General features: G+C 36.0%; 1 protein-coding gene across 5 annotated transcripts in view; it reads left to right on the top strand.

The window, feature by feature from the left end:
• LOC134534052 (ankyrin repeat and KH domain-containing protein 1) overlaps positions 1 to 14,624 on the top strand; it is a 125,165-nt gene that overhangs the window by 53,509 nt on the left and 57,032 nt on the right. For all 5 annotated transcript variants that reach the window (XM_063372023.1, XM_063372022.1, XM_063372020.1 and 2 more), the window contains exons 17-20: positions 6,459 to 7,157; positions 8,652 to 9,026; positions 9,969 to 10,170; positions 13,350 to 13,546. In XM_063372023.1, the coding sequence (XP_063228093.1) occupies positions 6,459 to 7,157; positions 8,652 to 9,026; positions 9,969 to 10,170; positions 13,350 to 13,546 (1,473 nt within the window). The remainder of the gene's footprint in view (positions 1 to 6,458; positions 7,158 to 8,651; positions 9,027 to 9,968; positions 10,171 to 13,349; positions 13,547 to 14,624) is intronic.

Genomic DNA, 14,624 nt, shown 5'->3' with positions numbered 1-14,624 from the left:
ATTATGGAGTGTATTTTACATTTATGGTGTTTTTATTATATGTATTATAATGATGAATTCATATCTTTCATTAATATAATGCAATTATTTACAAATTATGTATTTAAGTTTAATCTGACATTGTGCTGGTATGCTAGATTGAAAAAAAATTTTATTATTGCCATTCCCTTTTCATACACTTTCCCGCATCATACACCATTTTTGTGCCCTCCGTTGAAAAGTGTATGACAGGGGTTCTACTGTAGTCATTTTTTTGTTATATCTGAAGAAACGAAAGTAACGAACGCAGAGTTATTGTTTACAAGTTTTTTGTTTGTCTTCTGTTGTTTGTTTACAAGACAGTTCTTATCCAACCAGGATAAAAGAAGCAAATAAAATGACAGTTGTTCAAAACTTTAACTTTGAATTAGAGACGTGCGAGTCTCGTTAATATCGAGAAATTATAGAGATCAAAATATTCTCGATTTCGTCTCGAGAACATTTTAGAATTTCCGAGAATTTCGAGAATTTGTATTGCTTAGCTCTGATTGTCTACTTATGCATTTAAATAAAACGAAGTTTTTACTTACACGTAAAAAAAGAGCTACTAGGTACTTAAAATAAAAACTTGAATTAGTCACCACATGCCGACATAAAACAGTGTATGTTCTATTGTTTATTTTCCACGTTCACGTAAATTTTTTTCGAAACAGTGACGTTTCACAATACAAACGAACACCAATACATGTCGCACTTTAAAAATATATCATATTTTGAAAGAACGTCGCTTGGATCGCTAGCAACAACGGCACGGATACGGCAAGAAGTGAACACTCACTGTTTGTGTGTCCCGTAATCTATGGAAAGAGCTCAATACTTTGTTTATTTTCTTTTTGGGGTTAAGTTTAGTTTAAATTACCGGGAAATAAAAGATCGTGCCAGTTTTTTTATTATTATTTTCAGTAGGCTTCTGCGAGCAGAAGATTTTCACTTCGAGTCGAGCTCGAGCGAGTTTGCTAAAATACTCGCGAGTATCGAGTCGAGTTCGAGTTTTTTTTTAAAGTTTATTGCACATAAATTTACTGTGATGGAGTAATAAAATGTGAGAACTTTTGAGAAAAATATGGAAATAAAAAAAGAAACCATTATCATTGTTAGCCTACTAAATAGATAGACCTACATTAGAGGTCTGCAAGCCTAAGAATTTTACTTTGAGCCAAGCTCGAGCGAGCTTACTTGAAAGTTCTCGAAGCTTGAGCTTTTGTGATACAGTTACACTTTTGGGAAATTATTTTTACCTTAAACTTAGTAGGTATAATGTTTGAATAAAGTATTAAAATGAAGTGGGCTTATTAATTTTGGGTAACTATTTACAGAGTGCTTTTATAATTTGCACTGCTAGGAAAAAAAACATGTTTTCCATTGAATCTAACCTGTTTCCATTGGTTCATTAGCAACTGATATCATCCAACTAACATAACCACAGTTTACAAGTACGTATATGTTTGTGTAAATGTAACATATCTTTGGAATAATTTCATCCTTGTCAATTTTTCTGGAGTCCTTACTGAGCTTCAACTAACTGAGCACCAAAAATCATGTTGTTTGAAAAGTACATTCACATTGTTTCAACATTTCCACTTTTCAGCACAAAAATTCTGAGAGAGATTGTCATAGAGTATTAAATTCTGTTCTTCAATCTATCATGCAGAAAAATAATTTGTTCTGCACGTTCAGGAGTTAAATTAGCTCTACGATTGGAGATGGTGTTTACAGCAGATGAGAAGCATTTCTCGCTGGCAACCTGTGTGGCTGGAATGCTTTAGTAAAATTGTTGGTAAATATGTAGAGTCGCGGTATATGCGGAAAAAAAATGCTAAAATTCCGAAAATACTTTTATTCTATGCTCTTTCACTTCCTCTTTTCAAATCAACCGGCGGAGATAAGAAATTCCAAATACTTTAGGAATATCGAATTTTTTAATTTTCATCACAATACCTGGGTATTCATGCGGCGATCACCATTGTTTCTGGTTTACGAGTATCTATTATGTTTCTTATTGGACAATTTTGTCACGTGACAGTTCCGTGATTGGCCAGTATTCAAATGAACCAATACGTGATTATTTATTTATTTATTAATGTTCCGTCGGAGGTATCGCGACGTAGGTGAACGACTACATCATTTCCTTCTAATGGCAAAGGAAATGTACCCGCCTCCAACTTAGGTGGGTTTTTAACGTTTCTAATTTTAAAGTCTTATTTTTTATTTGGATATTGTTGCGCAAGTAATAAGTAACAAAAATATTTTACGTGAGTTGTTAATGTTCATCATTTGTCCGGGTTTGTTAGGTCAGGTCAGTTACATTATAAATACTTTAAAACTAAAGAACCATTGAAATTAATTCACATTATTTTTTATGTCCGCTTAGTTTGAAAGTATTAATAATGTAACTGACCTGACCTAATCGACCATTTTATTTATTAAGCATTCACGAACATACGGCAAAATAACAAAAATGGCGTCGGTCTAATGGTTGTACAGGTGTTGTATTGCAAAATTAAAAAATTCTATATCTCCTAAAGTATTTGGAATTTCTTATCTCCGCCGGTTGATTTGAAAAGAGGAAGTGAAAGAGCATAGATTTTTAGCATTTTTTTTCGCATATACCGTTACTCTACATATTTACCAAATTGTTTAACCTCAAAATTAGTGTCAAATATCTGTAACTTGTCATTAAGTTTAATCAATTTAAAGTAATAAAAATAGAAGCATTTTACTTAATTCAATTTACACTTGCAAAAAAAACTTACGCACAATAAACCTACATGGAAATTAAAGTCTTTTTCAATGTCCTGTAGTCTGAAATATGTTTACTCATGTCATCAAATGTAGAGCTGTACTGAAGAAGCCGATTTCGCCAATATTTAGTTGAATCGGCATTTCTGCCAACTTCCAATACTCTTGTTAATTTTCGGCCGATATTACTGAAAAACGAAAGAGAGACTGCCATAACCTAAAAATCCACGAGTACCCTTTTCACTTTTCGTAGTAGTACTGCATTCTTTCAGATCACATTATTTCTTAGCAACATGTGCCAACCGTACATATCAAGATTTAACATCCTTTTTTTTTCAATAATGTTCTTTAATTTTAATATGTCCTAAATAAATACATTACCATCACGGTAAATACACTTCTCGGTTATTACGGCAACTATAGTGCAAATGTGGTAACTATCATGCTTCTGCAGTAGTTATGGTATCTACAAAGAATCTTTAGTTCTTTTTATGGTAATTATCTTAAGATAACTATTGGAATTGTACTGCAGTTATGGTACATCATCCATATTTCTTCGTAAGTTGTTGTTCATTTGTCTTTTCTTCATATTTATATTTATGTGCGCCATTACTGGCAGGAACTTTCATAAAATTTTTAAACGGGACTTTATATCACACATTTAATGGCGTAAATGATGAGACCCCGGACAATTTAAACGCTTTTTACAGTAAAATGCGGGAAATGTTTTCGCATAAAGCGGGAAATACTTCCGCATAAAGCAGGAAAGTGATACATTAATGCTATGCGGAAAATTATAGAAGTAAAAAAAATTAATCACGGAAATTCGTAAATCCCGGGTACGTAAAAATGATGTGTTCATGTATACGGTCGATCATGTTACATTATAAAGTAAAGGATAATAGTGTTGTAAGACTTTTATTCCGATATAATGAGAGTTTTTTTTCTATAGGTAGAGTGCAAGAAAAGCTCGCTCGAATTTCGAGTTGTTGAAAACCACGAGCTCGAGTTCGAGTATTACTAAAAAACTCGACTCGAAACTCGAATTTCGAGTACTCGCAGGTGTCTAATTTTCAGCGCTAATACATGTAATTATTAGAATGGCTGATAGTTCTGGAAATGTTCAAGACCGTAAATTGTCGCACATTTGGAAATTTTATGAAAAATGAAAGGGTGAGGGTGAGTGCAAAGTGTGCAAAAAACGTATTCAGACGCCTACTGGTTCAACAAGTGGTCTCTTACGACACTTGAAACTTCATCCAGCCGCCGAAAAGAATTATTTGGATTTAACAAAGGAAAAAGCTACAAAACAAAAAGAAAATTCTTATAGACAGTTATCAATTCAAGACTGTGTCACAAAGAAACAAAAAGTTAGCGAAGCTAGAAAAACCATAATTGACAGGAAAATTGGTGTAATGATGGCATGTGATTTTCAGCCATACAGCATTGTAGAGGATCGCGGATTTAAAGGACTGCTCAATGAACTAGAACCAGGTTATGAAGTACCATCTCGCACTACATTTTCCAGGTCTATTGTACCAAAAATTTACCGTGAAGAAAAAGCCAAACTTGCAGAAGAAATAAAGACAGATGTTGATGATGGACTTCAGTCTGTTTCATTTACTACTGACATGTGGTCATCCGCAAGGCAGGACAGTTTTATTTCTCTCACAAGTCACTATTTGACAAAAGACTTTGAGTTGAAATATCATGTCCTTGGAAATTACCACTTTTCAGGTTCGCACACTGCTCTGGCAATCCAAGAGAAGTTGACAGCAGCTATAGAGGAATGGAATTTTCCCACCAATTCAATTCCATTGTACGTAGTTACAGATAATGCTAAGAATTTCACAGCTGCCATAAACAAAACATCATGGATTCACACACGGTGTTTTGCCCACACACTACAGTTGGCAGTTCAAGATGCTAAAAGTGAACACAATGTTGCAGACCTTCTAGCAAAAGGCCGGGCAATCGTGGGACATTATCGCCACAGCAATATTGCTCGAGAAAGGCTTCATGCTCTGCAGCTAAAGTTGAGCAAACCTGTACACGAGCTGTTACCAATGGTGCCGACAAGATGGAACAGTGAGTTTACAATGCTCTCCTGCCTTGTTGAGCAGCAGGTACCCTTATCTGCAGATCTAGGAGATTCAATGGCAGTAGAAAATTTTACATTGAGTGAGTGGAAACTTGCTGCTAATGTAGTAAGTGTGTTACAGCCAATAGAACAAGCCACAAGAGAGCTGTGTTATTCTAAATTTCCCACTATCTCTTCCAAAATACCTTTGCTGTATGGCATTGAGGCAACACTTTCTAACTATGTTGAAGAACAAAGTAACCCTGGAATTGCATTTGCTATTTCTCTTCAGAAAAGTATTAAATCTAGGTTTCCGTTGTACACAACAGTAAAAGAAGACATGATTGCAATGGTACTTGACCCACGCTTCAAAAACATTTTGCTGCAAGAACACGAAAATCTTATTTGTGTGCAGCGTATTACTTCATTTCTTTCATTAAATAGCTTATGCCTGTAAAACTGTTGATATTTGCACATCAAGAATTACAAAGAACTCAAGAGGAAAGAGTAGGGTGGGCCCAATTTATTGCATCTAAAATCTCGTTGAGGAAAACTTCACTGACACCAAATTGCAATTTTGAAATAAGAAAAAAAAAACTGTATTCTCGATCTCGTCTCGGTTCTCGAGAATTTTAGTATTTGTGTCTCGATCTCGTCTCGGTTTTTGAAAAGGACTTCTCGCACATCTCTACTTTGAATACTTTGAATTGAAGGTTCAAAATTTCCATTTAAATTATTGACATTTCTTACATATTCAGATGATTGTATTGTTTAAATAGTTTTTTTTTTTAAATTTTGATTCAGTAATTTTCAGTGTATTCCTATACATAGGCCTATATTTTTCTTTTTTTTTTTTTTGCATGTTTTTGTTTTTGTTTTATTTTGTGTGTGTCATAATTCCCCAGGAAAACTTTATTGTGCATGATTTACGGGTACTTTTTTCATATAATTGTCATTACTGATGGGTGTGATTTGAGGTTGGCAGCTCTGTAAATGTTACTCGTTAGAAAGCAGGAAACACTCATGAATTGAATACCAACAGTAACAATTAGCCAATTGCAAACTATTAATGCCGGCAGCGCAGTACTGTGACCTGGCTGCCGAGGAATCCATTAAACAAAATTTGATCACTAGCAGCTTGATTGGTGTTAGATTACAAAATGTGCTGAACCATAATATGTTGGATAAAAGATGTTAGACTGTTATGATTGTAGGTATTAAACTGTTAGATCTCTTAGAAGGAAATTTTTTTCAATGGTTCATTTATTGTGACCCATCTCGAGCAAATTAGTCTCTTTCGCAGTATTAATGATTGGCTTCTTAGTGTTATTTTGGAAGCTAGATTGTGTTATCAGCAAAATGTAAATAAAAACCTTATAATCTAATATCTAGTATGAGTCACCAAATTGTTTCTGTACTGTTCATATAATCTAAGTTCACTGTCATCTAAAAATACTTTTTGTTATCTATTTTTATAAAAAGTTAATTTGTTGTATATTTATTTCATAATTTTTACTTTCTCTTTAGCTTTTTATATTTGAGTTAATTGTTTTTCATGTTCATGACATTGTTGTAATGGTAAGTTTGGTATATTTTATAGACCACTGCCATTAGTGACCGCCCTAAAGCAAAGCCAGTCTCAAAGAAGGAAAGCAAAAGTTTACGAAAGCAACACCAGCAAGCATACCAAGCGTTGATGCAACAGCAGCAACAACACCAGCAGCAACATGAACAGCTTCAGCAACAGCTTCAGCAGACACTGCAGTTGCAGCAGCAGCACCAACATCAGCTGCAACATCATCAGCAGCATCTCCAACAACAGCAACAGGCACAGCCCCAACTGCAACAGGCTCAACAGCTGCAACAACAACAGCAGCAGTCACTGCAATCAGCGCCACAGCAGTCACTGCAGCTACCGCAACAATCGTCACCGAACCAGTCTCCGCCTCAGCAGCCGCCATCTCAGCAGTCGCATTCGCAGCAGTCGCCTCCGCCGCAACAGCAGCTTCATCAGCTGCAGCAGCAGCAGCAGCAGCAGCAGCAGCAGCAGCAGCAGCAGCAGCAGCAGCAGTCGCAACAGCCACCAACTCAGCAGGAACAACCGCAGTTACATCAGATGCAACAACAGCCACAGCAGCAGGTGCAACAGCAGCAAATGCAGCAGCAATTTCAGTTGCAACAGTTGCAGCAGCATCAGCAAATGCAGCATCAACTACAACAGCAACAACAAATCCAGCAGCAACAGCAACAGCCTGCTCAGTTTCAGCAAGTGAGCTTCTCTCCTAGTCACATTCAGCAGGTATTTGAAGTAGATTTTTCTGTAAGTTATCTGTAAGTCAACTAAAACACAGCAAATACTTTTCAATAACATCTTCTAAGTAACAACTTCTGTTGCAGGAAATGTGAATAGTGGTAGATTTGAGCGTTGACTTTACTGTCTAGATGTTTAGAATTATAATTCTTCTCGCAGTGAAAGGTCTTTAATTTGAAATGTTTGGTACCATAACTATGCAGTCTTAGTGCTATTTTTGACGTTTTTACATTTTTGAATACCAAATATGAAGAGCAACCAGTTAGAAAACAAACTCTGTACTGAAATGGAAATTGACAGTAACGATGAACTCTTGGTGAACTAAAATTCCCGACAGCACAGTAATTCTACTTGACAGCCAAAGTCAACAGTTAGAATACACATGAAAGAATAAAAGTTGGAGCTGCTCAAATGATGCAGGGTTACAGAATGTCCTGAACCACAAAATGCCACTGTTTAGACTTGTGTTTATATATTATTAATTGATGTGACTGAGACACAATGTATGTAGGAAGATGGTTTGTTGATGTGTTGTGTAAATTTGAATTTTCCGTTCCAATAGTTACGATAGGGTCACTTGCATCTGGCAGTGCTTGCAATCAACAGTCAGTCATTGTTATTGCGTTGCCATACGGCCTGTAAAGTACATAGTCAAAACATACAGATTAGAGTCCTTTCACTGTATTTGTTTGTCATTCTTACACTAAATGAAAATGCAACATGCCTATGATCATAACGTATAAAATATAAATAAATTTTCATTTGGAATCATAATGCTTTGAATTGGGCTGATCACAGAAAAGTGTGCTAAACAAGCAAGGTTTCATGTATTGCAGTTTCAGAATGTTCACAACAGCCATAATTCTAGCATTTTTGGAAGTTGCATTGCAATAGGCAATAATTTTACACATTCATTTACCTTTCAAATGTAGTTATGTAAGTTAATCTTCTCATTGGTGGCCAGTTGGTGAAATAAGTCCTTTGGATATAGTGCGTACTTGCAAGGGGAGACAGTATCTTTATTTAGATCTTGTTAAAACTTGTTCATTTCATGTAAATCATGTTCATAATATAAGATTTTTCTTTTATTACTACATTAATTATTTAGTAACAAATCAGCTCAATCATATGACTGGATTAAGATGATGCTTACTTAGCATTTAAGAGTTAATAATTGATTTTTAAAATATTAGTATTCTGTTTTGAGAAGAAACTGAAAATGTTCTGAATTGTTCAGTATTGTTACCATTACAGAAAATTCACTCAACATTGGTATCTATTATTTATTGCATTTAATATCAAAGACATTTTTAAATAGAATAATATAAATAGCAACTCTTGAAATCTTAAATATATAGAACTTAATTTAAAAAAAATTAAAAGGCTGGATATCTAATCTGATATTAACTGCAAAAGCCTGCCATATTAACATGATCTTTACTAAGTGTGCTCCTGTTTACAACCAGTATTTACAATTTTCAGCAGCAGCAACAGCAGCAACAGCAGCAACAGCAGCAACAGCAGCAGTTAAGCCAGTCTGAGCAGTTACAACACCTACAGCACTACCAACTGCAGACACAGTTACACCAACAGAAATTGCATGAGCATCACCTTCAGCAACAGTTGCAGCAGCAGCAACTGCAGGAGCATCATCTGCAGCAGCAGCTACAGCAGCAGCAGTTAAGAGTGCAGCAGCATCAGCAAACGTTGGCTAAGTTGGTGCAGCAGCAGCAACCTGCTTACATAACATCTTCGCAGTTACTGGCGCAGATACAGCAACTAGACCCCAACTTACAAATGTCTGCCTTATCTCAGTCCAGTGCTGTGGTCACGAAGAGGACTGTCATATCCACATCGGTAAGTGAATGTGTATAATTTAAGTTAGTTTTGTCTTAGGTTGAGAATGAAGGTTATATAAAATTTCTGAATGTTTTAAGAAAATATATATATTTTTTTTTAAATTAACTCATCCAGCAGTTTAGCTTAAGTTCTCTTATAACTGCATCTGAGTGCAAGTTAAAGGTAGCTGAAAAACTTAGTATGGATGGCATACATTAAGGTATAAATAATTTTATGGCAGAATTCTTTGAAAAATAATAAAACTGAAATTTCTTGATGTGTTTGAAAAAATTAATTGAACAAATTTTAGTTCTAAAAAAATATACTACTTATCTGCTTCTTTTGCAACTTGTTGCTTTGTCTGAAATCTCTAAAGCAGCAACTTGCGCAACTTTAATAGAGGATGTGGTGTACACATTCACGTGAACTGAAATGCCATCTTCTGTGAGGCTTTTGGACTTTTGCTGTCCCTAAGTAACAGTATATACGTAGTACAAAACTAAAATGTTTAACAATTGTGAAAAAGTGAATGATAATCTTAAAATTACATTGGGAAGTTTATTTTTTTAACAAAGTCAATGCATGATAGAAATAATGCATGTTATACCATGCTCTGTTGGATAGTCTAGAATTGATACTGTTCAGGGTGGGTCTACCTTTCTCGTGAATTGTCTGTAAATGCTCGGATCTCCAAGGCTTGTGTATGGGAGGATGACGGGTGTCAGTACAGCTAGTGTACGGATGTGGGAAGCGACCCACCTTGGGAAAAGCGTGAGGTCTGGATTCGACAGAACGCTAGTCCAGAAATATTAGCCACGGGCAACTTAAGGTTTTCCAAGCCACATGCTGTGGGAACAAGGAGATACTGAGTTGCTGCTGCCTCGGCCATGGTGATGTTTTGTCTTGCGTGAGTGGAGGCCGGCTTGGAACCGTGTGAGGGTAAGCTGTGTGTCGTTGCAGGGGAACTTTGAAGCGGCTGACCTGGCGGGGTTGGTGCTGAGCGATCAGCAGCAGCGCTGCTTGCTCTCCGATCAGCAGCAGAGGTGTCTCATCCAAGCCACTGATGCAGTTCTAGCCGAGGTCACCGACAAGTCCGTTGAGGGAGATGAAACGGGCGATTTGAAGTTTGACGACACCATTGAAGAAGTGAATCAGACTTACGGTAAGTGTTAAAACTCTCTGGGCATAATTTATCTTGCGTTTGATATTTTTCATCGTGCTTGTATGTCATTTCATTTATTTGTATACATTAATTTCACTTCACTCATGTTCACACACAGTAGATTTTTTTTTTTAAATATATTTTAAGGAACAAGTATAAAAGTTAATAGGAAGCAGAGAAAATGTAAAAAGCGGTATGCTAAATTTTTTTTTGTTTTATTATTTTTTTATATTGAACCCAGTAGGGCAGATATACACTACACAAAATTAAATGTCTACATGTTTTTATATGTTTTGTGGTTTGTGTTTTTGTTCACTTATTCTTTCTAATGGGCCTTTTATTATGGTAGACACTGTAAAACCCTGTGATTAGAATCCTGATTATTATAACCACCTCTCTCTATTTTGACTCCTTTTCGAGGAACGGTGAAAAATTTTGTAAAAAAAGTTCAAATTGAAAGAAAATAGTCCCAGCATTTGCTTGAAGCGCATTATGCTATGTTTCTCGTGGTGAATGCTGTACTGCAGGTGATGAAGTGAATACTCCCTCCTTGTTGCTGATTTTTTCTTCCCACCTACTAAAGAGAATGGTTCCGTTATGGCGGCATGTCTTTGTGCCAGCCAATGTTGAATACCTGCACATTTTTAAATATAATATACAGACTGTGGAGAATCCTTGTCCTGTGGGGAAATACAGATAATATAATATCTTACGTTGTGGCTTTTCCGCAAAGTAAAAATAATTACGAAAGTACCATTTTCCAACACTAGAGGCGTTCCTGAATTTACCCATAAAAGACCATTATTAAATTCCAACTAGTTTCTGTAAAATCCTAGTTTTTAGCTCACACTTTAATATCTTTGCGACGTAAGATATTTACTGAAATACCCTTTCTGAGGTTAAGTCCCAGTCTAATGTTCAGATTTGCTGTAGTTCTTTGATGTTATAACTTTTCTTGTTCAAAATGAGTGACAGAAAGGTGGGATGTTGTACGGCTTTCATTTAAACATGCTGAGTACCAAAATAACTAATGTAATAAAAAAACAGGTGGTTTAAACAAAAATAAAAGTTTTTTTCCTATCCTGCTTACCCTTCCTCCCTCTTGTAAAACCTTATTTCTGGGAACAGTGAGTTGTTAAAATGAGGTTTTACTTTACCATAAGTAGGGATGGTGATTTTTTGTGTTTGCGAAATAGATGCAAAAATATGCTAAATTACATTTTATTCCGAGATAAATGCGAAATGAAGGTAAAAAAAACGTACATTCGTCTTCACTCTATGCAATTTATTTACCGATTGTATTTCAGTATCAAAAGAAACCATCGTTTTATGGCGTATTCAGCACAAGTATCTTAGTGTCACATCATTCACAACACTATTGTTCGTAAATATTGAATGAAGAATGGTCATCCGTGCCTCGCGATTGTAAACAAAGCAAAGAACAACTACCTGGAAGAGTGTCCGTCATCTTGCAGAGTACAAGCTTTTAGGCCACCATATTGCGACATCTCTTCTTCACCGCGCTAACAGTTTCTGGCTGTGTTTCACGTGAAAGCCGCGTTCTTGTGTAGTCTGTGGAAGGTGGTGTGTTTACAAATACGTGCATACTCGTGAATGTGTTGTATACTGTTATTTCTCGTGGTAAAAATGGGACGAAACGTCATTTCCATTCGCGATCGCCTAAATGAATACAAAAGTGAACAGTTCTACGAAAGTGGTACGAATATTTTAATGAGCGATTTATGTAATCGCTGTCTGGAGTAAGGAAAAAAAAAAGTACTTGAAAAGAACATTAAATCTGAGGGACATCAGGCTGCAAAAAAAAAAAGATTCACCGAGAAATGGGATGAAGAAAAAAAGTCGGTATAATGGCAAGCAACGGTTTCTGGCATGATCAAAAACCAAAAGAAGGCAAAAAATTAAAAAAACGAAGAAAAAAATTGAAAAATTTATTTTCAATAACATTATTTGTGCACTCTACATCAACTATGGCCATGAACACGGCTAAAAAAAATATTTATTGTAATTTTAAGTATTCAATTTATTGCACTCATAAGTGCTAAAAAGTTGTTTGGAAACCTGCCAAGATAGGCTATCTTTGTAGTTGTGCTAGATCTTTATTTCTGTGGTTGTTAATAATTAATATGTGTATTATTTAATGCTTTTTAAAAATATACTTTTCTTCAGTAATGTAAAATGAGAGAATTGGCTAAATCTTGTTTTTTAAAAATGCTACATAATGCTAAATTTCAAATTCAAAATGCTAAATGTTATTATTTTAAATGCTATAAATCACCATCTCTAGCCATAAGGCTTTGGAACAAGTTATTTGTATATGAAATCTCAATAACAACAGATCCAGTCATATAATTCTTCAAAATTGTGTTCATAGTTACCCGTCTACGTACTGGGCAGAACAGCATTAAGCGAATAAACAGCATTACTTAAATGGCACGTGTGAGAATCATGAACTCAGCCCAATCCAATCTCGAACCCCTCCCCTAACAAATACTAACTCCTACTCCATCTCTTTTATATCTTTCCTTCCAGTAGAAGCACTGTGGTGTCAGGAAACAAATACTGGCCCCCTTGTCTTTTCTGTATGAAACCGTCTTGATGTGTGTGCAGCAATGCTTTGGCCATTATTTGCAACTTAGCTGGTCTTGTGTGCGGGAATAGGGAGATAGATGAACTAGCATGAGACTGCTGTCAGCAAGCTCATCTCTACGTCTCCATTATCAAGGCAAAGAAAGGGGATAGAGTAGTACATTGTGCCATCATACAAGACTTCTTTCTTAGGTGGGCATTGTAATCCACAGCAAATTATTTTTATACACTGAGGCATATTAATAAAGAGCAGATAAAATTTAATTGTTAGTAAAATTATGGTAAATTAATCTTAATTGCTATTGCTTCCATTTTGGCTGGTATTTCTTAGTAATTAAATAGCAATCTTATTCTTAGATCATGTAGTAGCTGCATATGACCAGGAAAGTAGATAGTCAGCCCACTGAGAGTTAGTTGACTTTGTACACACAAGTTATTATTGTGACATGGTTTAGTATTAAGAATCAGTAACATAATAAACATCATTACTGGTGTACTTTGTTGTAACAAGCAGCATTAGGAATGAATGCGTGTGTAACTTGCATGTGGCATTATTTTTTTTTCTACCCAAGCCGGAGGAAACGGCCAAGACCTGAAGTTGACGCTCCAGCAGCAGGCGCAACACTTCCGTGGGATGGGGTTCGAGGACGCGATGGCGATGCTGCCAACCACGTCGAACACCATCCAGGTGGGAGGGCTGCAGGGAGACCTGGCGCGAGTGGAGTACATCGCTGTGCCGGCGACGGGAGCTGGCCAGATCCCCCTGCAGGTGAGTGGCCACTCCCGTCCCTTCTGCGGGATCTCCGGTTCGGTTCCTGGCGTGTTCCGACTCTGATCTTTTGGCTGATGCTGCAGTGAGCCGGTGGAAATTTTTTTGTGGGGCTCTTCCCGTGTGTTTCCTGACCATTCATTCTCTCGAGAGTTCTGTTCCCATTTCATCAACCATCACTCATCTTCAGACTGGGGATAAGATTTTATGGTGACCTTGCGTTACAACTAAAATAAGATCAGGATGCTGGCACTTAAATCAGGAAATTAATTAGGATTTTAAAATTACTTAAATCACAAAAGTATAATCTTTTAATTACCGTATTGGTCCGAATATAAGGCGACCATTTTTACATAAACGAGAGATGCAAAAATTGGAAGTCGCCTTATTTTCGCACCCAAGACGTCAGGACCGCAAAAATTAGCTCCAAGCTGAAAGATACAGTAGAAACAAAATGTTCACGATTTTTTATATAAACTATAACTTCGTTACCTCACACGGGGAAAACGATAAATCCACCCAATATTGCGGTAATTCACAATTGTTTAAAGTTGAAAATTAAAATATTTGTTCTTGAGTTAAAATGTGAATGTTGAAGCATCTCAAAATGGCAACCTTATATTACACAATTCATATTTGTACTTTGTTTACAATTGCGTGTTAACATTTACGGTAATTTATCTTCAGATTTTTAACGGAAATATTTGTACTAAAATATCACAGCTATTTTCAGAACGATTGTTTACGTTTACAAACATTTCGGATGTAATGTTTGGAAATTCACGGCTGCCAACTGTCTTTCCACAATATTTCTTTGTTGTAAAACGAACATTGCCGAACACGCACGAAGACGCCATATTAACAGGAATTTGGTACGTTGTTTCAAAAGCTATTTTAATAATCCACTCTTTATATATGTAAAAACCTTTCATACAACTTAATAATCATAGATTATTCTTTAAAATTAATAGGACAGAGACTCTCTGTCAGAGAGTAATATGGACAAATATTCGCGGTCACGTAACCGATGTTATTCATGGCCGTATTTTTCATCATGGCAGCTAGCCACTTGTTTTGT

Source organism: Bacillus rossius, chromosome 7 (assembly GCF_032445375.1).
Source record: "Bacillus rossius redtenbacheri isolate Brsri chromosome 7, Brsri_v3, whole genome shotgun sequence".
NCBI lineage: Eukaryota > Metazoa > Arthropoda > Insecta > Phasmatodea > Bacillidae > Bacillus > Bacillus rossius.
This window is presented reverse-complemented; position numbering and strand designations above follow the sequence as displayed.